At 36.9% G+C, this 25,446-nt stretch overlaps 1 protein-coding gene, 1 long non-coding RNA gene and 1 pseudogene across 2 annotated transcripts; 2 read left to right on the plus strand and 1 right to left on the minus strand.

The window, feature by feature from the left end:
- Positions 1-209: 209 nt before the first annotated feature.
- PPP1R2 (protein phosphatase 1 regulatory inhibitor subunit 2) lies at positions 210-25,097 on the plus strand. Its single transcript, XM_045502531.1, has 6 exons — positions 210-673; positions 13,168-13,275; positions 15,494-15,571; positions 16,217-16,311; positions 20,842-21,009; positions 23,533-25,097. The coding sequence occupies exons 1-6, from the start codon at positions 552-554 to the stop codon at positions 23,577-23,579; spliced, it is 618 nt and encodes a 205-aa protein (XP_045358487.1). The 5' UTR covers positions 210-551; the 3' UTR covers positions 23,580-25,097.
- LOC123575966 lies at positions 11,577-12,732 on the minus strand (annotated as a pseudogene).
- On the plus strand, positions 22,433-23,089 carry LOC123611049. Its single transcript, XR_006718395.1, has 2 exons — positions 22,433-22,908; positions 23,021-23,089. It is a non-coding gene; the product is annotated as an uncharacterized LOC123611049 (long non-coding RNA).
- Positions 25,098-25,446: the final 349 nt, after the last annotated feature.

Here is a 25,446-nt window from a genome sequence, read left to right on the forward strand (position 1 = left end):
AGTGGTGGGAGTGAGAGAGCTGTAACTCGCTCTCCCTCTCTCTCTCTCTTCCTCCCGAGAGGCAAACCAGAAACCTCTGAACCTTTTCTAAAACAGCTCCTGGGCTCTCTGCGACCGAGCCCGGGTAGGGTCGAGAGGACCAAAAGACCAGGACGGGGCGGGGCGAGAACAAGAGGAGGTAGGCTTTGTTCTCGCCCCGCCCCCGCCCCTCCCTAGATATCGCGAGAGGGCGGGTCCGCTTGGCTTCGGCTTAGGCGTCGGCGTCGCTCCCGCGCTGGGGCGGTAGGCCGGCTTCTCTCCGCGGGCCGCGGTTAGGTGTCGGTGGCGAAGGGCGCGCGAAGGGCCGCCAGCCGCGCGGCGTCGGCCCTGGCGTCGGGGTCGTTGTGTCGTCACAACGACTCCGGTAGTCGTCTCCGCGACAGCAGGTGCGGCCGCTTTAGCCCCAGGCGGGCTCCGCGGCTGCCTGGCGAGTCTGTGCACGCGCCCAGCCCTTTCCTTCCTGGACCCAGCGCCAAGCAGCGACGCTGAGCCGACCGCCGGAGCGGCGGGCAATGGCGGCCTCGACGGCCTCGCATCGGCCCATCAAGGGGATCCTGAAGAACAAGAGTTCTACGACTTCCTCTGTGGTGGCCTCGGCCGAACAGCCCGGTCGGAGTGTCGACGAAGAGCTGAGGTGAGAGCCGGGAGCGACGGCCGCGGGTGGGCCTGGGAAGCTCCTCCCCGCTCGGGCGGCCTCGCCTTCCTCCCCGCCGCCGTTACCGGCCCCGACCCCGACCCCGACCGCTGACCGGCGACCGGGGCAGCTCTGTGGATGCAGCTCCGGCACCGCTCGGGTCTCCGTCCTCCGGCCAGGGTGCCGGCTAGAGTGATTTAAAGAAGACAGGAGCTATGACGTTTATCATTTTTGTGTTTTGTTTTTTTCTTTTTTAAAAGTATATGCGCAGATGTAATATTTTGTAAAACAAACATCTGATCTTTGAACTCTGGGAAATTAGGAACATTAAAGAATCAAATAGAAGTTTCAGAGCTTCACCTGTTAAGCTTTTATAATTTCTTAACTTCGTATCTGAGGTATCTAAAATTTTTCAATGATAAAAGTCTTTTCTTGTTATGTGAACCCTTTAAAATCTGGTCTCAAGCCAATAGGAGACCTCTCCATAAACGAGACCCTTTTCCCCATTTTTCTAATTGAGCTTCCACAGGCATTCCTTTTTAGGTGAAGATCATGCCTCACTCAGTCTGGTATGGTAGATCCTGGTTTGTCATTTTCTCTCCACTAAGGGGAACAAAAATTTTCCAAGTCTTTGGTCTATATTTAATGAAAATATACTTACTGCTAATTGTTTTTGTATCTGCAGCAAGAATTAGGAGTACTTTCTAGTCTTTGTTCCTCTTGGAAGGCATAACTAAACTCAGAACAGTTCAGAGAGTAGCAACCTAAAATGATCTAGTGATGTTTTAGTCTTTCATACTCACACATACACATGTAAAAAGATGTTGCCCAATAGCATTTTGTTATAGTAAATAATTGGAAACAACCCAAGGTCTGCTCATAAGGACTGGTGAAATATTAATTATGGTACATTTATATAATGAAACAATACACCAGCCTTTTAAAAAGAATGAGATAGATGTATTTGCACAGAGGAAGATATCCAAGGTGCCATGCTCAATGAAAAAAGTAGTACAGTACAGTAGAGTGTAAAACATAACCACTGGATTAGAAGTGCTAGGGGGCTTCGGTGTTATTAAGATAACTAAAAGTATAAAGACTCCTCATTCTGGAGAGAAGTTACTGAAATCTGTAAAGTCATAAAGGTAAAACGAGGATGTTTGTAAAAATTTAAAATATTGCAACTAGAGCAAACCTGTTCAAATATCAATTTAGGTGTATACAATGAACTACTGCTATCAAATTTCCCACCACATAGATTTATGGAAATTTGTGTTACCTTAAAGAAAACACTAAGTAGGATGACAGCATAGAATCATGGCCTTTGGATGCTTGACTTACATTCTCTAACAGGAAATTTTCAAACCTGTCTTTTGGGTAAGCTGCTTCAAGTGGGAATTGGTGGGGAATTGGTGGGGAATTGGTTGTAGGTTACTAAATTAAGAAAACAAATCTCACGGGCACATAGCTATAGCAGGAAGACCAAGATAGTTTACAAAACAAACTGCAGAAAGCTCTTATGCAGTTTCAGAGTATTCAACCACAAGAGTGTGGTTCTCACTGGCAAGCTTAATTTGAGTTTCTTTTTGTTTGGCTACCAAGTAACTTACTGTTTTTCTCTTTCTCTGCTTCCTTATCTTCTACTTATTCTCAACTTTGATCTGCCATAATTTCCTGTGGCCTTACTCAGTGGGTTAGCCTCTCTCTGTTATTGGCTGGGGTTTACTTCCAGGTCTTCCTGCCTTGAAAACCACTATCCTAGACTGCTAGCAGGACAGATTCACTTAGAAGGGACCTTTTACAAGGTTCCAGGGTAGATGATTTTGACTGACTTGTCCAGTTGAGAGGGTTAGCACTGAAGTCTTCAGAGCTCTAATTCATTGAGGTTCATGTTTGGTTCCAAGTAGTAAAAGGGGATGGGCTTTTTCATGATCAGTGTTAATGATTATAGTCATGTAGCAAAGAAAATTCTATTGGTAATACACTCCACATTGTTTATGTCATAGCTTATGCAAACAGTATTATTATGAGAGCCTCTTTGAACAGAAATGATAAAAAACAAAAAACAGTTGAACACTCTTTGTAATGTTTTGATTTTAATTTAAATACAACCAGTATTCCCCCTTTCCTGTAAAGAGGACTGAAAATAAATAGCTATCTTAGTTACAATACACTGAAAATTCAGAAACTAGTAAGTGTAACGTAATAGTTTACCTTTAAATGTTGGACCAGAGTATAAGGCAAAAGAATCTCAGATTACTGTGAAAATGACCAGGATCTAAGTCAATTCTAAATTGTTATTCTTAGTAGTTCTGTTCTGTATAATAACCATAGACACTGAATTAGTGAGTACTGAACCATTGCTCCAAGGGGAAATACAGAGTTAGGTTCCTGCAAGGTTCCTTCTTGTGCCTAGAGCACTAGACAGCACTTTAGCACTACACTTGGGAACCATTTAAAACAATACATTCAACAAAAAAGCAAAAAACGTGGTACTAAATGGACTGCAAAAGAGACACTTACAACATGAGTGCTAAAGCAAGAAGATAAAGTATCCCCTTGTTTAACAGCTGGAAAGATGTGCATGGAGCAACTCAAATTTTTCCCTGTTCTGTGCATGTCTGTGAGGGATGGAGAAAACTTGCCTCAGGTATTGATTTTGGAGTTACAAATTTTATCAAGTAGGCATATTTGCAAATTCAGAATCTGCAAGTAACCATACCTTTTATTGGTGCCTTTATCAAGTCGTAGTTTTCCTTTTTCTGCACATACCACTGCTTCACCCTGGTTTCATTAGTTATGAGGATATTATTTAATATTTTATTTAACATAGAGACATGTTACCAAGGGATTTTTTTTTCCTAAGGCCAGAAGTTGAGTTGTCTTATTCCAGTGGTCTCTAAACTTTTTGTTGTGTATCTTTTTAGTAGGAAAAAAATATGCTTCAAATATGTTTGTTTATAATTTATCTCATATATTATTATCATTAGATAATATTTCAAGGCTCATTATACACTTAAAGTGAGATTCATATAATGCCATATTTCAAATAGTCCTGGAATATTTTTTATACAGTTCTTGTCAAACTTTTTTTGATGTCTCAGTGCTATTATTTTCTTATTCTTGTTACGGTACTGTTATCGTCAATGAATGGTTTCTTCAGTTACCACTTGTCAGATACCATTTTTTGAGGGTTAGTTCCACTGGACAGAATCTGTAAATCCACATAACCAGTTATAGGTAAATCTCAATTTTATCACATTGTTCAACTAATTAGAACACCACTGTCATCTCCTATGATTTTGGAATTCCCATTCTATCAGGATACCTTGAATATAGTGTACAACTTGTGAAGGTCTAACATAACAGATCTGGTGAGTAGCCATGTGCATTTCATCAGAAATAAGAAATCATGTATTCTAAGATGTACCATGATTTTATGTACCACCAAGAAAGAAAAAAATACTGTCAATTATAAGATGCCATCCATTTTAAGATACACTGTTTTCAGAGAGGTTGAAATGAGAAACGTGTGCATTTTGAATTTGGTGAAAATAATGAAGTTAAATGTTACTAAAGACAGGGCGCCTGGGTGGCTCAGTTGGTTAAGCATTGGACTTGAGCTCAGGTTATGATCTCATGGTCCATGAGTTCCAGCCCTGCATTAGGCTCTGTGCTGACAGCTCAGAGCCTGGAGCCTGCTTAGGATTGTGTCTCCCTTGCTCTCTGCCCCTCTGCCACTCGCACCTGCGCGCTCGCTCTCTCCCTCCCTCCCTCTCAAAAATAAACAAACATTAAGAAAAAACTTAGAAATGTTACTAAAGCCTATTTTATGAGAGGTGTTATAGGTTAGTGATTAATCTGGGGCTAGATTGCCTGGGTTTGGATTCTACTAGTTACTAGCTCTGTGACTTCCAGTGGGTTATTCATTATATCCATGCCTAGTTTAATTGTTAAATGAGTTAATAAATGTAAAGCTTTTAACTCAGTACTTCACCCTCAAATGTTAGTCTTCAAGTAGAAATAAATATAGAAGTCTAATTTTTCCCACATCTCAGTAGGTTGTTTTACACAGTATGCTTTGAAGTCACTATGTTCCATTCAAATTCTATGGTACTCTAAGGTGATACAGGCAAATTCTGCTTCAAAACATTGTGCTTGAATTAATTGCCTTTAATAAAATTTCATATAAGCATGCTTCAACTTCATCTTTTTCTGCCTGTAAAGGGATATGGACTATAGTCAAAGCCTCACTGAGCAGAGTTTTCCAAAAGTGACTTCTTGATTACTGATTGCTTTTATTGTTAACTCTTACTTTAATTGTTCAGTAATTGTGTCAAGCTTCAAAGTATTGTACTTTGTCAACTTACGTAAGTTGAATCTTTATTTAAAGAAAGAACCACTTCTTGAAATGTGCAATTAAGAAGTGTAACACCTTGAAGCAAAATCTTGCTTCCCACTCTAAGCGTGGCTAAAACTTATCAAATGAGCAAGTCACAAGCAACAAGAAGTACGAGTAGGTTTTGAGGTGGCATCATATGAGCTATCAAAGTGAAAGTGAGAAGGGGTGACTTTCTGGACCAGATTTAGGCTGCAGGAAAACCAATCTCCCAAGTGGGAGGAGGAAAATGAAACCAGCAGGTGCTTTCGTGCTCCTAGCAGATCTGCAGTGTAAGTGGTGGTGTCCCTCTTTTTTTCTAGGTAGAGAGAATGAACCGCAGGTCATACAAACAGTTTGGAATTAACCTCAAATCCTGCTTTTTGGATTTTGTTACTCCAAACTAATGTTACTTCTGCCAAAACTTTAGAGATGCTTATTTCCATATTTAGTGTCCTCTGCTGAGAGTTTCTTCTGCTTCACTACCTTCTCCCTAAGAATTCCGGTGTGCTTTGTAGCCTATTGTTTTATGCCCTTATTTAGATTGATGATTTTTCAAGATATTGTTATCTTCTTTGGAGCTGATTAATTCTAAGAATTTCTTTTGTTCTTAGTATTACGTTGAGAAAGTGGAGTAAAGCTTTGAATATATAAAACTTTAGTTCTATTTATAGTGGAGAGTAAATGGCAAACAAAAATTTTGGGCTATATATAATGTAGTGATACATAATGTGGTTTATTATCTTATATATATATATTTCTTGGGTTTATATATACACAACATGGTTTAAATCTTTAAATTTGAGTGCTTTATATAATTCATCATTGTAAATCTATATAGATGTGAAGAAGTTACTCATATGTAAAGAACTTAGTTAAACTCAGAAGGTTTCCAGTAGAAAGGCAAAGTATATAAACATAATTCATAAAAGGAAAGTAAGGGGTGCCTGCATGACTCAGTCGGTTAAATGTCCAACTTTTGATTTCCACTCAGGTTGTGATCTCACGATTTGTGAGGTCCAGCCCAGTATCACGCTCTGTGTTGTGCTGACAGCACAGATCCTGCTTGGGATTCTCTCCCTCTCTCTCTCCCTCTGTCTCTGCCCCTTCCCACTTGCACTTGCACACTCTCTCAAATAAATAAACTTTTAAAAATAAAAGGAAAGTAAAATAACAAGCATTTTCCCATATTTATAAGGTAATGAACAAAGAAACCAGCTTTTTAAAATTATTTTTTTAATTTTTAGAGAGAGTGCACATGTGTGAGGGAGAGGGACAGAGAGAGAAAATCTTAAGCAGGCTCCACTGAGCATGGAGCCTGATGAGGGACTCAATCCCACCACCCTGGGATCATGACCTGAGTCAAAATCAAGAGTTGGGCACTCAACTGACTGAGCCACCCTTTTAAATACTGATTTATACCTGCTCAGGTGGAGAAAACACATGCACAAATACCCAATCTTGGCAAAGTTTGGTGATGATTGGGGACATTACGTATTGTTCTCTCTATTAAAACTTTATGATGGATACGCCTGGGTGGCTCAGTCGGTTAAGCGTCTGGCTTTGGCTCAGGGCATGGTCTTGCACTTCACGGGTTCAGGCCCTGCATGGGACCCCTGTGCTGACAGCTCAGAGCCTGGAGCCTGCTTCAGATTCTGTCTCCGTCTCTCTCTGCTGCTCTTCCACTCGTGCTCTGTCTCTCTCTCTCAAAAATGAATAAACATTTAAAAAATAAATAAAAGGTAAAACTTTTACAACATGACACTCCATGTTGTCAATATCAAGAACTATAAAGCCCTTAATACATTTTAACTTAGATATACCTATCCTAGCAAATTATCCTAAAAATATCATTGAATAGAATGTGCCCAAATATGGTCATTTCTCCTTTATTCTAAATAGGAAAATCTTGGATTTAATATAAATATCTAATATTAGGTGAACAGTTTATTATGAGTCTTGTGCATTTGTTAAAAAAGACTAGGGGCGCCTGGGTGGCTCAGTCAGTTAAGCGTCTGACTTTGGCTCAGGTCATGATCTCGCGCTCCGTGAGTTCGAGCACCACGTTGGGCTCTGTGCTGACAGCTCAGAGCCTGGGGCCTGCTTCGGATTCTGTGTCTCCCTCTCTCTCTGATCCTCCCTCGTTCATGCTCTGTCTCTCTCTCTCTCTCAAAAATAAATAAACATTAAAAAAAAAACTTAAAAAAAAAAAAGACTAGAGGGAAGCCTGGCTGAGTTGGTTGGTGGAGCATGCGACTCTTGATCTCCGGTTGTAAGGTTCAAGCCCCAAGTTGGGTGTAGAGATTACTTAAAAAATAAAACCTTAAAAAAAAAGAAATTAAAGACTAGAAAATGCAATTTTTCTATTTGCTATTTTCAACTTGGCTTATTATGCTAAAATATATATGGTAACAGCTTCCATATCAGTATATTTATTTTATATATTGTATTTATTATTTTATATGTGTATGTAGGCTGTGTATGTGTTTTTATATATATACTGATAGCTTATATATTCTTATATAATATATATTATTTCCTATAGTGAAAGAATATGCAGAAATCAAAATTGTTAATGGGTTCAGGTGCTGGTATTGTGATTATTAAATATTATCCTTAATTTTAAGGAAACATTTCTTTAAAAAAAATTTCTTTTTGGGGCGCCTGGGTGGCGCAGTCGGTTAAGCGTCCGACTTCAGCCAGGTCACGATCTCGCGGTCCCGGTCCGGGAGTTCGAGCCCCGCGTCAGGCTCTGGGCTGATGGCTCAGAGCCTGGAGGCTGTTTCCGATTCTGTATCTCCCTCTCTCTCTGCCCCTCCCCCGTTCATGCTCTGTCTCTCTCTGTCCCAAAAAATAAATAAACGTTGAAAAAAAAATTTAAAAAAAAATTTCTTTTTAATGTTTATTTTTGACAGAGAGAGCATGAGCGGGGGAGGGGCAGAGAGAGAGGGAGACACAGAATCTGAAGCAGGCTCCAGGCTCTGAGCTGTCAGCACAGAGCCCAGTGCCAGGCTGGAACTCACAGACCATGAGATCCTGACCTTAGCCAAAGTCAGGCACTTAACTGACTGAGCCACCCGGGTGCTCCAAGGAAACTATTTCTGCTTGTATCCTACAGTTCTTTTTCTCATATTATCTCACAAAATAGATGTATAGGGTGTTTGGTTTCCCACCCATTAGAAGAACCTCTTAAACTCCAAAGGTCTATCATTCCCCTGTCCTAAGAAGTAATGATGATAAATTGTCATTTTTAATTCAATATTGTTAACATCGTTTAGGAAATAACTTGTTTTCTTTGAAGTTAGGAAGTACCTAACAAGGTCATTAATATGTGTTTATATTTAAGTATTTTGTTGTAGCATAATACACGTATGGAAAGGTGTGTTAAATGTAATTTTAAAGTTTAAGAAATTATAAAATTATAAATTATTTATGTTATAAAATTATTATATATTATAAAAACCCCTGTAACCACCATCCTGTTTAAGAAAAAAAAAATGTTTCTATTACTTCAGAAATGTCCCCTGCCCTTTCCGGTCACACTCTTTCCTCCCCCCACCCCCAACATAATCACTCTCCTGACTTTTATGGTAATCCTATAAGCATACATCCTTACACACTTTAGTTTTGCCAGCTTTCAAACTTTATATATGGATGTGTTAGTTTTCTTTCACAGTATCTTTAATAGGAAGTCTTAATAGAATAGGACTGTCTATTAATACAGGTTTTATGAAACTTTTACCTGTGCTTTTGTTTCTGACTCACGCTTAACTCCAGCTGTCATTTCAGAGACATTTGTTTCTCAGGAGGGAACATTAGCTACGGTATCATAAGTCTCCCTGTTGTTTATTAATTGAATTGCTTTCTTCACAGACTTTAATTCTCTTAAAGCTTGTGTATGTTTGTTTCTTTTGTGACTCTTCTAATCAGAGCTCCTTTATCATGTCTGTTACCTAAATCTTTAGAAATGTATCTCTTCACTGTGAGTTTCCTTATATAGACTATGACCATGAGCGGACCTAGTCATTTGCTTTCTAAATTCACAGAAATGTATAGATAAGAAGTGTTTAGCAAAATGTCTGAAACAGTAGACTTAGTCAAATACAGAACAGGTTGTTTTTTTAGAAAAATTCATCCTGTGGCAGATCTTAAATATTTCAAAATCATTTAAATGTTGAGTCTTACAGGGCAAGATGGACGGTATCCAGTTCAAAAGCAACTTCAAACGTCTTTTCAGAATGCCCTTTTCAGCCCATTCTCTATAGTGCTAAGTGAGATATGATTTCAGGATTTTTAACCCAAAGCTTTAGATTTTAAAATCATAAGGGGCACCTGTGTGGCTCAGTTGGTTGAGCGACCGACTTTGGCTCACGTCATGATTTCACGGTTTGTGAGTTCGAGCCCTGCGCCGGGCTCTGTGCTGACAGCTCAGAGCCTGGAGCCTGCTTCGGATTCTGTCTCCCTCTCTCTCTGCCCCTCCCCCACTCATGCCCTGTCTCTCTGTCTCAGAAATAAACATTAAAAAATTTTTTTTAAAAAATCATAAAAACTCCTTATGTTTTCCTGGTACTTGTATAATTTTGTTTTCACAGACAGTATTTCAGTTGATTATCTCAACAACCCTATATTGTAAGGAAGACTTACTAAAACTCCATTTTATTATAATTTCCATGTAGAATAAATATAGCCCAAAGCAGGGTGTTTGTTGGACTTGCCTATAGTCCTAGAACTAGTGAAGAGTAACTAACTGAGACTTGAACCTTAAATATCTGTCTCCCAGTTAAACTGTGTTTTGTTTTTTCTGCCCCAAGACCAGTTATGTATTACTCGATAGATAGCATCTAGACCTCTAAAGAAATCAATATTATAAAGCAGGGTCTATTTTTCCAGTTTAGTTCAATCAAGTTTTTGTTTTTGTTTTTGTTTTGAAATACTAGTGAGATTTAAATTTGATAAGTTGAAAATTCAGGTGCATTCCATCCTGAATTTTAAAAAGAAAAAAAGCAACTCTTCAAAGAAGAAATCTTGTTTCTGTTCTTCCAGTGATGGACCCATATGTCTTAATTTTTAACTTTGTAACAGGCTTTTAAGATTTTACCTGTTTCATGGCGAAGAGACATTAGGTAATTTCTGACTGCTTTTGGGGGAAAAGTGAGAATTGTAGTCTTAGTCACTTGTGAAGTATGTCTGGGCCAACCTTTGCCTCTTGATAAAACAAAGGGTAAGGAACTTGTAGTCAGAAGTACTTAGTCTGTCGTGGAATATTCAGCCTTAAAAAGGAAGGAAATTTTGATACATGCCACAACACAGATAAATCTTGAAGACATTAAGTGAAATAAGCCAGTCACAAAAGAACAAATACTTTATGAGTCTACTTACATGAGGTACCTAGAGTAGTTAAGTTCATAGAGACAGAAAATGGAATTGTGGGTGCCTGGGGCTGGGAGAGGGGAGAATGGGGAGTTAGGGTTCAATGGGTAGAGTTTCAGTTTGGGAAGATGAAAAAGTTCTGGAGATTGGGTGGTGGTGGTGGTTTCACAGCAGTGTGAATGTACTTAATGCCACAGGATGACTGTACATTTAAAAATGGTTTAAAATGGTGAATTTTATGTTATACACATTTTACCATAATAGGAAGAAGAAAAAAGTGTTTAGTCTGAGATAGGGGTGCAGGGGTGCTTTGGAGGAGAAAGCAAGAGAACATAAAAGGCTCACCTGCTATGAGTAGGCACATAAAATTTTGAGGTAACTCAAGGCATGAAGGGAATACGGTGTTAAAGTTTAAATAATGTAATTTTTCAAGAGCATTTCAATCTGGATGTTGGTGGATTTAGGAAAATTAAAAATACCTCACCAATATCTCACTACAAAAACCTCACCAGTGTGGACAAATGCAGAAAAGATTTGAATCTGTGTAAAATCTACATTGATTTTTTACAGTAGTTTTATTTTCAAGTATATAACCAAGGCACAAACTGTGTATGAAAAAAATATTTTTGGGTGGCAGAGAGGTCTTTGATGTCTCTTTTAATGAGTAGATCAGAAGAATTTATAGTTAAGTCATCTAATTATTTAGCACGTTAAAAGATGTGTAAATATTTTGTTGAATGGATGTTAATTAATGTTTATAAAACACTTGTTCGTATTTCTCTTAAGTAAATTTATCTCAGGTGCTCTGAATATACCATTTCTTAGCAAACTCTTATTTTTCTAGATTAAAGAAAAACTGAACTGTAATTTTATTTGCAACCTAAATCTTTATTAATGGTATTTAAATTTAGTGAGGTATTCTCTACAGTTTTATGTTCTAATTCTTTTTATTGTTTTGAAAATCTTTGAAAAAATTAGGCCAAGGAAAGTTTTGGTGTTTTTTGTCTTTATTTATTTGTGTGTGTCCAGGCTTCTTTATTTAAGAAAGTTATGAGTGATGTGGGGATTAAAAACAAGAGCATCCTTGAACTTTACCTTCCCTCCAACCAGTTTCCCCCAAACTCCCTGCCCCCACACCCTTTGTGTTCCCAGATCCTTTCTTAGTGAAGAACTTAATCCTAAAGTCCTGGTTTGAACAAACCCCAGGTTTTGTTTCTCTAGCTCTCCCCCTTCCTCTGGCCCCCATTTCTGGGAAGGGCTGGCACCTCACTTTGCATGGGAGAGACCTGAGTGGTGACAGATGGAAGGAAAGGCTTCACTCTTAAGGAGAGGGACTGAAGAGTACAGTGTAGTGAAGTGAGGGCCTCCGCTGCCTGGGGTACCAAAATGGAGCCCTGGTGCCAGAGGAAAGGATACTGGTGCCCTTGAGAAAGGGGATGCAGAGCCTCAGAATCCTCTTGTTGCGAACAGTCACTGCTTGTTTGCCCTTCTGCCAACGATTGCAGAACCACACTCATACTACATCCTTCTCAAGCCTGAGCTGCTGGGCAGTGTGGCTGATCTGTTGCAGGGTAGGTTTTGGAGCATGTCCTCCAGGTTGCCTCTCATTCAGTTCTTGACACTTGTTTGCTTTCTCTTTTGGGCTTGCCCAAGGGTCTCTGCTTTGCATAGCTCCTGTGGATTTTTGTTGTTGTCACCTTCCTCCACCCACTTCTGCAGGGGCCACAGCTTACACATGTTCTTGAAACTGAGCTTCAGAGCCTCAAAACAGCAGATGGTCATTTGGCTGAGCACCTTCCCAAAGAGAACCTCCAGGGTGAGCCCCACATTGGCCTGAGCATATCCCAGGGTGATCCGCTTCTGCTTCAGGAGCTTGGCAAATTGTTCCAGGTCTGCAGAGCTTTGATGTCCTGGGACTCCTTAGGGTTTTGCTCAAGCTTCACAGCCCCAGGTGGGGCACCACAGAGATTGGGGGAGGCCCCCTCAGAGTTGCTCTCCACCCTGGCTCCCCACTCACCCTCCAGCTGAGAGGTCTCCAGGCTGCCAGGACCTCCAACCTGAGGTCCACAGTATGCCATCTCCCCTCAGAATTCGTACAGCATGCGGGCGTGGGGGAATCCCCCACATCTCAGGGCCTGGCCCAACCCCCCTGTCCCATTCCTGACCCACTGGGAGGGCCTTGGAAGCTCAGCCAGGTCTGAGGGTCAACCCAGCTGGGCTCTGGCCTTCCCTGCCCATCATCTCCATTGCCTATCGCCTCCACTGCCTGGAGGGACAAGAAGGCCAAAGCGGAAACCAGGTGTCCCACCATGAGGAACAGAGGCACCCCAAGCTCAGGGCCTGGAAACATCTTGTTTTTTATTGAATGGTTACTAGTAGATGAAAAATCCTCAACTAATATCATGCAGTGTGTAAATTTCAGGTTTTTTGCTGTTGTTAATTCTATAGGTCAGATAAGACTAAGCATGTCATAATGTAATAGTGTCTTGAATGCCTGGTGAAGATTCTAGATAGTGTTTTTAATATGTGGGCACTAAATATTCTATAAAATATTTACTGACATTTATTGTAATTACTTAGGCTTTTACCCTAAGTCACTTTCTATTCCAAGAGAGTATTTGTAAAAATAGAAGCTAGCAGTCAAATAGAAGTTGAAATGTGGGATTTGGATGTTTGTGAACTTTAGATGTGCACATTTTTTATCTTTTACTTCACTAAGGAAATTTGTTTTTCTTTTTAATTTTAGTAAAAAATCCCAGAAGTGGGATGAAATGAATATCCTGGCGACATATCATCCAGCAGACAAAGACTATGGTTTAATGAAAATAGATGAACCTAGCACTCCTTACCATAGGTAATGTTTCCCAGACATTCCTTTTTTACTTCCATTTTGCATTCGATTTGAGCTTCTGGATAAACAGCTGATTTAAGTTTCTGTATGATTTTATACTTGCTACTGGAGCACTAATCAGTAACTTAACTGAATATTTTTGTATAATAGTATAAGTAATATGTAACTTTAAAATTTGGGGGATCCATTTGTACATCATAATTGTAGTAGTAAATGTTTGTTGTAACTCAGTGGTCCCTAGTAAAAACACTAAAAACAAGAATAAACATGAAGATTGTGACAAAGGTAGAAAGAGATAATGAAACAGGTACAGGTACTGAAACTCAATACTAATAAAGCTTGAGGGAAGAAATAGACATATTATTTATGAAAAGGTAATGCCCTTGTTTTTCTAATTACAAGTATATAATATAAAACATGTCTTAAAGCTTTTATTGTACCAGAAGCAAAAATCAGGGCTTTCTTCCTTTTCAATAATTGTAATAGATAGATATCCTTTATTATCTGTGTTGGTTAGAAATAACTATCCGAAAAGAATTAAAATTGTATGTGACTGAAAAAAACAGTCATAGACATTATTTTTAGACTGTTTATATTTAAAATATAATAAATCTGAATGGTATTTTATTAGGTACTGCTCCCCCCCCCCCCCCCAACCGTTACCTTACCTATATCCTTCCTCTGGGAGTTGTCAAAGTTATTTGGTCCTTAAGTAATTGAGGCTACACACACACACACACACACACACACACACACACAACACACACACACACACACACACACACACACGTGCTTTGCTTTTATCGACTTAGTGCTCTTTTTAAAAAAAAAATTTTTTTTAAATGTTTATTATTTTTGAGAGACAGAGACAGAGTGCAAGCAGGGGAGGGGCAGAGAGAGAGGGAGACAAAGAATCCCAAGCAGGCTCCCATGCTCTGTGCTGTCAGCCCAGAGCCCGACATGGGGCTTGAACTCACACTGCAAGATCATGACCTGAGCTGAAGTCGGCTGCTTAACCAGCTGAGCCACCAGGCGCCCCAACTTAGTGCTCAGTTTTACCAATTTCTTTAATGGCCCTTTTTAAAAAGAGTTTTATTTAATAGAAGAAGATGCTTTTAATAGATCTAATCATGTTATACTAAAGAATTTCATACTGTTGGAGTGCCTGGGTGGCTCAGTTGGTTAAGTGTCCCAACTCTTGATTTCAGGTCATGATCTCACGGCTCATGAATTCGAGCCCCGTGTTGGGCTCAGTGCTGCTCGTGTGTAGCCTGCTTGGGATTCTCTCTCTCTACCCCTCCCCTGTTCTCTCTCTCTCTCTCTCTCTCTCTCTCTCTCTCTCTTTCTCTCTCTCTCTCAAATAACTAAACTTAAAAAAAAATTTCACAGTGTACAAAAGTTATGCTTCTATATATATGTACGTATGTGTATATATACACACACAAACACATATGATTCGTCTGTAAATTTTATAGCATAACCTAGAGTTGTCTGTAGAAGTTTTGCAAATTGATAGATTATTTTATCCTCCTCCGTTTAATTATATCCAATAATATAAATGAGTTTATTTCAACTTCCCATGGAAAAAAGAGCATTATCTAAACTATAGCACTTATTTAACTTGTCGACCAGAAAAGGTATAAATCAGCATTTTTTAAAAATATAGGTGACTTCTGCTTTTTTTCAGCAACTTGAGAATTAAAGATGCCCATGTTTGTAATTAAGTGGGGAGAAAATGTTTTATTAGAGTTAGATTGGGAAAGCTAAATATAAATAGCTTTTTAACTTTCTGAATTAGGTCTTTTAGGATCTAATTATGGTATTTTACCTAATCTTATGTCTATATAGATCATTTGTTTCTGTCTTCAGGTTGATGTACAAATACATATTCTGAAACCAGACAGTGGTTTTGTTACTGTTTTCCTACATATTTGTTTCCTCCCGCTGGATGGAATAATTGGAGTATTTTTATTTTTTACAAATGATTCGAGTTGTTAATATTTATTTTCATGGCTACAGTAGATCATTTTGAGGATTTTCTTGATTAGTGCTGAATTTTTAAGTATCTGCATGAAATAGAAACAAAATTAAGGCTTGAAGATGACAACAGAGCTATAAATATGTTGATACAACTAAATCAATAGAATTACCGTTCTCTACCTTGCTTTTCTGCTTGAAAAATTATAGTTCAGGTATTAATTATAATGTGCTGTCATTCTAGTATGGTAGGTGATGATGAAGATGCATTGAGTGATTCAGAAACCACTGAAGCCTTGACCCCAGATATCTTAGCTAAGAAGTAAGTACTGAAGACTACTATGAAGCATTTTTACTTGTGTTTAATTGTGCAGAGTTAAATGCATTCCACTTGTACAAGTGTGAAAAAGCCTGTGCTAAATTTATCTGGATTTTTCATAGCAACTTGCTTCTAGATTAAAATCAAAGTATGCAGGTAGCAGAAAGATTAGAGTACTAGAGGCTGGTACACAGGTTCCTTTTGTCAATACCCTATGCTTTTTTTTTTTTTAAATATCCTGTATTTTAAAGATCTAAGTAAGATGGAGTATCTGGTTGGCTCAGTCAAAAGCATGGGATCATGATCTTGATCTTGGGTCATGATTTCGAGCCCCATATTGGGTCTGCATCTAGAGATTTCTTAAAAATAAATAAACTTTAAAAAGGATTGAAGTAAGAAAGGCAAAAATAAGTGGGTTCATAAACAAAAAGCTCTATTCCTTTGCTGTTCATTGATTTCTGTCACCCTCCACTGTTCTTGTTGCTTACTGGTTTCTGTACTCATTCCCACTTTATTTTATTTTCCTCATCAGGTTATAGCTAGCATATTAATGATCTTTAAATGTTTTTATGAGACTGAGAAGTTGAATGAGACACTCAGTAAAAGAATATCACAGTGTTGATGTCTTTGTAAATGATTGTTGTGTAGATTAGCTGCTGCTGAAGGCTCAGAGCCAAAGTATCGGGTTCATGAACAAGAAAGCAGTGAAGATGAGGATAGTGACCTCTCACCTGAAGAACAAGGTAGTTGATTTCCTTTACTGCTTTTAGCAGTGTGCTCATAATTTTTGCTAAAATGAATTCATTATTTAATAATAACTTTAATAATCCATTATTTGAAGGTTGTCAAGTGGTTTTCCTTTTGAGGAAGTGGATGGTGGAGGGATTAGGGAGCAACATTTTTATAATTCAGATTCTGCTTGTGTGGGTTTATTGGATAACAACTCTCCTCCCCCCCCCCCCCCCCGCCAATTGCAAGAATTTGGGAAAATATTACCATCTTTTTGTAAGTGTTATTTTCTTTGTACCTTTTTTTTACTATTTGGTATAGAGTAGATGCTCAGTAAGTATTTAGTAAATTAATGCTTTAGAGTCTTTGAATATTTGGGTGATCTTAAAATGTATAGCAGTGAGAGCTAATTTCCCAATTGCTTGTGCTTTTTCTTTTTTAAGGCAGCAGTGAAACTTACCAAATGAACCAAGATGATTAGATGTAGAGTGAAGATCTTTATTAGGTCCCATTGAACAAAAAGAACAGTAATATCATAGACAAGGAGATAAAGAGCTCTCTCAACAGGGTTGGAAGAGGCTCTTGTAGCCCACATAGTAGATAGACAGTTAAGGCATTGCTACCTACTCACGGTTTCTGTTTTTACAAATAACACTGGTTATCTGTGGAGGTAAGAAGACAAGACATTTCACTTTGTTACTTTTTAAACTTTTTGACCATGTCAATGTATAGTTTTTTCAAGAATTAAGATTGTTTATATAGTTTGTTTTTAACTATTTTTAAAAGGAAAAGCCAAGCCTACCTATATAGGTACCTATTCAAAATATTTTGAATATTTTGCTACTTAATCCTCAAGATCTTTGTCATGTGTAGCTCCTAACATATAATTTGTTATTCCTGTCTGTCATCTTCAGAATATAGCATATTCAACAAACTATGAGGGTCTGAGCCTAATTGTTATACAAAGGAGCCATATACAGATAGCCTAATCTCAAATTGTATTATAGGTCTTCTACCCTCAGTGACTTCCTAATTACTTTACAAAAATATACTCCAAAAGACCCTTGAAAACAGTTTCAAATAGAAGTTGTTTCTAGACCTAGATTCCTCATTATTCTCTTGAAAACATGATCTGTTGAGAAAAGGAATTTATTATTAATCTATACGGTCAGTTTTCATTAAGGGATTTTTCCTCAAATTGTAGTTTCATGGATTAGCCAGCAGGGGGAGCAATTTGATTACAATTTCAAAAGTTCAGTTCCTACTGGTAGAGTTACTGACTCTTGTAGGTGTTTATTGCTTTTAAACAAATTACATATTTGAAAATCTTTGTTTATTTGTAGAAATTCTTAGAAAAAATTATCTTGTAACTGATAGTATAACAATTAAGATACAGGCTATGGAGTCAGACGAATCTAAATTTGTACTCCAGGTATCTCTTGTCTAATTTGTAATTTCTCTGAAGTTCAGTTTCTTCATTTCAAATTGGGATCTATAAAAATATTTAGAGGTAATGCGAGCATTAAATAAGATAAAGGATTTAAAGCGCTTAACACTGATTCATATTGTAAGTGTTCAGTGAATAATAACTTTTAATAATTTAAATAATTGGTATGTTCTGCATTATTTTATAGAATAGTTTTAAAAAAGTGTACAAAAGAGACTCACTTGTGAAGTTCATATGGAGAGTTGATTATTGTTAGAGCCAGGGCTGAAATCTTAATGTCCTTGTACTCTTTGCAATGTGTTTCTCTACCATACAAGGATTGTAGATAAAATGGGCATAAATATTCAAAGAAGATTGAGACCAGTAGTATTAGCATTTTTCTATGAAATGAATAGATTGCATATTTTAAATTTATGTCATACATTTTAAATAGTGTAAAATTAGGATATATCTGTAACAAGCAAAACCAAATTCAACATCTCTTAGAATTTAAATAATTTTCTTAGACTATCAATAGTGTTCACAAGAAACACGGTAACATCAACTCCTTGGAAGAAGAAACTACAAATTAAAACAGCATCTTAGTACCTTTCTTTCCTTTCAGATCAACAAAGATTAGAATGAATGACAATTTTTCTTTGGCTGTGAATGTGGAGAAATAAGTTACTGATACACTGTTGGTGGGCATGAAAAATGGTTTGGCTTTTCTGGAGGGCAGTATAGCAATATATGAGCCCCAAGCTTTAGAAGAAAATGACACCCTTTGATCTAGCAATTCAGTTTTCCAGAGTCTCTTCCAATGTTTTGTAAACATTTTTTACAAAGTCCTACTCAGTATACATGCATGCATAAATTACAAAAAGAAAAATTTCACAAAACAGTACTCACCTTTACTATATGTAGTGCAATCCAGTTTATTCTGTTTTCATTTTCTAAAAAATGCTGGTTGTGACTCACTAAAGAGTCCTGATGCATGATTTGCAAAAAACACTAGTTCATATTGAGAAAATAATAGAACCAAAACACAAAAATGTATGTGTATTACACTATAAAAACTGAAAATACAAAGGTGGGGAATCAGAAGTCTTTCACCCAAGAATAGAGGATTAAATGGTAACTCAGTACTTTACAACCATTTAAAACTTATATAAATCTGCTATGTACGTGGCAGAATTTTACTATATCTTCATATACCTTATTGTCTAAACTTGGGATCATTTTAGAATGAAAGAAAGGGTCATACTATATTTCATCAGATGGTGCACATAAACTAAACTTGCCTGACAAACAGGGACATATGGTAATCCTAACTATAGAGTAAGTGAAAAAACAGCGTATATAAAAATATATGAGTTATTTTTAGAAAAAACATTTTTAGAAAATGCTCTAAAGTTAATGGTAATTTGAGTGAGGAAATTGTTTTTTTTTTTTTTTTTTAAGTTTCTGCCATAAATGTATGTTGCTTTGTAATGATAAATATTACCTTTTTAGTAAATATATCTGGTATTGGAGGCAATCAGAACCATTTTTAAGAATTTATTATTAAGGTATAATTGATGTTACATTAGTTTCAGACACACAGCATACTGATTCAACAACTCTATACACTACTCCGTGCTCATCATGATAAATATAGTCACAATCTGTCACTGTAGACAATGATATTATGGTATTACTGACTGTATTCCTTATGCTGTATTTTACATCTCCATGACTTATTTTGTCACTGGAAGTTTGTAAAACCATTTTTTGTATGTTTTTTTATCATTGGTTTTTACATCATCTGAATACTTGAAAGGCATCACTAAAAATTTAGTCATGAGGATTTGGTCTTTTTATTGGCCTCTTTTTTAAATTTTGCTTCCTTCTACCATATCATATTCTCAAACAATAAATCAAATCACAAAAGTAATTTTTAAATAGAGAAGAAGAAAGATGCCTGGCAAGATCTTGGTTGTTTGAAACAAATATTTATGGAATACTGAGATGGCTGTTAGTCTCAGAACTTGCCTTCTTCCAACCCAAATAGAGGCTGAAAAGTGATTGATCAATACTAACAAGAACTATAAATGCCTACTTTTGAAACATAAATAAGTGTAAGGCATCTGTAAGTGCAAATGATGGTGAAACCTTAGAGGGAATTAGAGGAGATTGAGAAAGTACTTTGAATAGTCTTATTCTGAGCTTTCTGTATGCTTTTTTGGCATTGAAATGATTTAATGAATACTGTAATAAAACTATTGCAAATGAATTTTAATGCTCTTGTTTGACAGAATAAACAGTTGGCAATTTTATGTCACCCCCCCCCCTTTTTTTTTATTTACTGGTCTAAGACGTTTTAAAATCTCAGAACTATTTCTTTGTAAACAGTTAATGTTTAAATGCTATTTACAAAATATCAGTTATATTTATTTGCCGCTAACTTTTTGTATATCTGTGCTGAAGACCATAAATGAAAGAATAGTCTAGGGTCACTTCACTGTGCCTTATAATAGCCTTTTCTTAAAATTACTCTGGGAATGAGATTATGTGTTTAGCTAGCAGTGTCTTAAGTCACGGCAGTTTCTTAGTGGATAATAGGAATTTTAAAAGGAATTTGTAATTATAAAAATGGAAGACTAAAATTACCCCATAGTTCTTTGACCCAGAATTATAACCACTGTTATTTGTTGAGTTATATTTTCTGTGTGTATGCATACAAATGCGTGCAGGCTTTGTACCTGACATATGTATGGTATTATATACCTTGCCTTTTTTCTCATTCTACTCTTGAGATTTTTCTTGCATCTTTAAGTTTTCTTCACAAATGTAACTATTAAGGGCTTTTATTCCTATTCTACCTTTAAGATGTACTTGAACCATCTAAAAGAGATGGGGCCAGGTAGTAAATAGTTTAAGTTTCGTGGGCTATATAGTTGCTATTGTACCTACTCAACCCTGCCATTCTGCCATTGAGTTCAAAAGCAGCCTTAAGCATTACAAAGACAAACTAGCATGATTGTGTTCCAATAATAGTTTATTGACCAGACAGATGCAGGCTGTAGTTTCCTAGTCCTTGAGCTAAAGACTTCCTAAGCCTACTTTTTGTATCTTGTAGAAAAAAAGCGACAATTTGAAATGAAAAGAAAGCTTCACTACAATGAAGGACTGAATATTAAATTAGCTAGACAATTAATTTCAAAAGACCTGCATGATGATGAGGAAGATGAAGAAATGTCAGAGACAGCAGCTGAAGAATGCATGAACGTGGAACAATCAAATCAAGGTTAGATGTTTCTTGAAATCATCACTGATACTCTCATGATTCTTTGTGCCTAAATAATATACTTTGTTTTGCTTTACACATAAGTTTGAAGAACCTCAGAAAAATTTTTTGAAATTCACTTATGCCAAACTTTCTAAAATTTCAAGCCCTGTGGCTAATTTCAAAATTAAGTTTTTGTGCCCAGGGTTGATTTCAGACCACGCATTAAGTATATGGCTGGGTTTTTTTGTTTGTTTACTTGGTTTAAGCAGTGATGTTTATCTTTACATTAAGCTGTGTTTTCTTTTTGATGTTTCAGATTGTATTTTATCTGTCATACCAATCTAAGGTTTAAACTTTTTAAAAGAAACCTGTTTTTAATATGGAAGACTTATTTAGCATCCTTTCAAGTACAAAGTATGTCATATCTTTCCAGTGTTGATTCTTTTGACTGTTGGATTGGTAAAATATCTGGCTGATTTTTCTATTTGTTTTTTTTTTTTTTTTTTTTTAATTTTTTTTTCAACGTTTATCTATTTTTGGGACAGAGAGAGACAGAGCATGAACGGGGGAGGGGCAGAGAGAGAGGGAGACACAGAATCGGAAACAGGCTCCAGGCTCTGAGCCATCAGCCCAGAGCCCGACGCGGGGCTCGAACTCACGGACCGCGAGATCGTGACCTGGCTGAAGTCGGACGCTTAACCGACTGCGCCACCCAGGCGCCCCTTTCTATTTGTTTTTAAGTCTCGGACAGTTAGCCCTTGCAACCTACCAGCTCTTGATCCATCATAGTGAATAGATTTTATTCATTTTTAATAAACTGTTATTCTGGTATTTAATGTAGGTGAATCTTCTATACTGCTAATGCAGATTTTGTGCCCATTTACCTTCTCTTTGTACTTGAAAACTGGAGATGTAAGTTACTTTATTTGTTGTGCCTCATAGTTAAATCTCCGGAAAGTAAAAAATTATTAGTGTTTTGTGAGCATATATGAAATATGAGTCTGTGGTGTAGGACCTGATAATTGTGTCTCATTTCATGTCATAATTGTAATGTTTTTGTTATTCTATATTATGCTTTAGCCTTTCATTTTGTTTCATATAGCATTTCATTTCCATTTTATTCACCATAGTTTTTTTTTTTTAGTTTATATGTAACTGAACAAACTACATTTTAAGTAATTACTGTTACATGTCTCTCTCTTCCTCTTTTTTTTTTTTAATTTTTTTTTTTCCCAACGTTTATTTATTTTTGGGACAGAGAGAGACAGAGCATGAACGGGGGAGGGGCAGAGAGAGAGGGAGACACAGAATCGGAAACAGGCTCCAGGCTCTGAGCCATCAGCCCAGAGCCTGACGCGGGGCTCGAACTCACGGACCGCGAGATCGTGACCTGGCTGAAGTCGGACGCTTAACTGACTGCGCCACCCAGGCGCCCCTCTCTTCCTCTTTTAAAATTTATTATCCATTTTTAATAGGGACGTACCCTAATCAGTCTTTGTTTCCCATTTACCTATATATCTCAGTGATGTATTTTTTTTATGTATTCAAAGTGAACATTTTTTTGGTTATAAGTTTTCATCAATTTCTGCTCAGACTTTCAATATCAATTCTTAGTGACAATGGCAAAGCACTAGGAATACCCCTCGTTTGCTGGAAATTTGCACCAGTACCACTGTGCAAATATTAACAGGATTTTTTTTTAAGTCATGGCTTTTGATGAATAACTCTGGCCTTTTGTCTGTCATTGCTTTTAGGACTTAGATTTCACACCTTTAGTAATGTAAACACATTTTTTTTTCATTTAAATACAACAGATGATTAAAATTTGTGTTAGCTCAGTGCCTGATTTTTCTTCAGTAGGGATGAAGTACTCCTTACACAGGAATTTATCTTACTTAGCATTATAAAGTCCACAAGGTCCCGCTCTCTCTGACCCTCCCCCCGTTCATGCTCTGTCTCTCTCTGTCTGAAAAATAAATAAACATTAAAAAATAAATAAATAAATAAATAAATAAATAAAGTCCACAAGGATAGAAAAGGCTGTAATAAGGCATAGGGAAGTAAATTCCTTATTTGTCCTCTACTCTTTTTGAGACTTTAAAAAAAAAAATCTTAATTGGCTTTTAAAATCTCCAGGTCCTGGGAAGCCTGGGTGGTTCAGTCAGTTGAGCCTCTGACTTCAGCTTAGGTCATGATCTCATAGTCTGTAAATTTGAGCCCTGCATCAGGCTCTGTGCTGACAGCTCAGAGCCTGGAGCCTGCTTCCTCTTCTGTGTCTCCCTTTCTCTCTGCCCCTCCCCCACTCATGCTCTGTCTCTTTCTCTGTCAAAAATAAATGAGCATTAAAAAATTTTTTTAGAATATTTAGGAAATATACACATGATTTTATGTCAGACTGATTAGGCTACATCAAATATAACTTGTTTTTTAGGTTTTTATATTTGTTTATCATCCATGACAGTGAAGGGAACTTTAGCTCAGGTAGTTAAGGTTGGCAGTACACAACAAATTATATTGACTTTTTTTCTTTTTTCTTTGCAGGATCTACTACAAGTGACCAACTGCAAAACAAATCACAGAGTTCATAGAAAAGACTTGTTCAACACTGTAATTGTCAGATATAAACCCTGTTACTATAATACACTGCTTCTTGTTCTCAACAATTCATGACTTAAGTACCAAAATGCATACCAATTATTATATATTGCCAAGAATTAAATAGAGACTAATTAGACTGAAATGCCTACTTGATACATATATTCTTGTGCCTAGTACTTCACCACAAATACAGCATAATGTCATCAGTCCAAAACTGAGGTTTTATAAGAACACTGGTTAATTTGTATAAGATATTATATAGCTTTTTATGCTTTAGAAGTTAAATAATATCTCTTGGGGGGGGTTCTAATTTATTCACTTCTAGATGTGATAGCTCTTATAAAAAGTTTTTTTTGGTTTTTTTTTTTGGTTTTTTGTTTTTTTTTTAACTCAGATCCAGTTGGAGCAACCAATTATATAGGCTGGTAAAATACTGAGTCTAAGAAGTATTTTAACATGTGTCTTCAACTTGATTTGTCTGTTTAATTGAAAAGGATTATAAGAGTAATTGTTGCATTTTCTGGCCTACTATCTTTAAAATTACCCTTGAGTTTCTTTATGTTTACAAGGACAAGATTGAATTTTTTCTCATCAAAACTAGCTTTTTTCACAAATAAATTATCAGGTTAAACTTGCACTAACATCTGCTCTGTTTTTTGTACACTTGATGGGCAGACTTTCAGATCAGTTTTTTAAATAAATGTAATTCTAATATGGTCTCAACATTCCCTTTATATGCCTATTTTGACCTCCTGCTTTTGTTTCTTACTCCTTTCCACATATACATACACAGTCCTTTACCTTAATAAAAGGTCATAAAGACTGGCATGAAATTAGGAACTCCTCCTTCTCTCACATATTCTATCATTTGCTGCTACAATGAAATTTTTATTTTGAGTATCAATGCCTATTAGCTCTAATACTTGGAGAAAATTGAATAGCACTGTACTATAGACAGGAAATACAGTTGAACTGCGGAATTTCTACACCTCTATGATTTACAGCTTGCTAATTAAATTGCTATAATTAGTTTATTGTTTGACTTGATTAGACCTTAGAAAACGACTAACAGGTTTTTTGCATGATGAGAGAATTGTGTGTAACCAGTGATATGATGATAATTGCTGAATGTACAGACAGAAGTAATCCTGAACAGTTTTTAATTTAAAATTTTTAAATAGTCCCTGCTTTAAAGGGAGTATGATAATGTATACTATGACAAATGTACTTTATTCTTCTAACACAGTAAGATCTGGATTTTTTTCCTGAGCTGAAGTGCAGTTCCTGTGTATCTTAGTTTAGTGGTAGTTTCATTTCTAGTCAATTATTTGTATCTTAATTTTTTGTCAGTACCAAAAGAATTCATTATATGAACAGACTTTTAAAATAGTTTCTGTATATTGTATATATGAAATGGCTTTTATTGAACAGCTTATCTTCCACTTGCAAGTTTATGGAAATACCAATATGTCAGAATAAATAAAAAGTGGGAGAATTCTTTTCTGTTAGAAGAATGTGCTTATTATTTTGAATGGCGTTTTTTTAAATGGGATCCAATCAGAGGCTTTTTTTTTTTTTTTTTTTTTAATTTTAGAGAGAGAGAGAGCATAAGCAGGGGAAAGGGGCAGAGGGATAGAGACAGAGAAAGAGAATCTTAAGCAGGCTCCATGCTCAGCGTGGAGCCCTACGTGAGGCTCGATCTCATGGCTGCAAGATCGTGACCTGAGCCAAAGTTAAGACTTGGATCCTTAACTGACTGAGCCACCCAGGCGCCCCCAATCAGAGTGCCTCTAAGCTGTGTAGTATTCTAACAAACTTATTAGCTCATAATACCACTGACTTATAAACAAGATAGTT

This window comes from Leopardus geoffroyi, chromosome C2 (genome assembly GCF_018350155.1).
Source record: "Leopardus geoffroyi isolate Oge1 chromosome C2, O.geoffroyi_Oge1_pat1.0, whole genome shotgun sequence".
NCBI lineage: Eukaryota > Metazoa > Chordata > Mammalia > Carnivora > Felidae > Leopardus > Leopardus geoffroyi.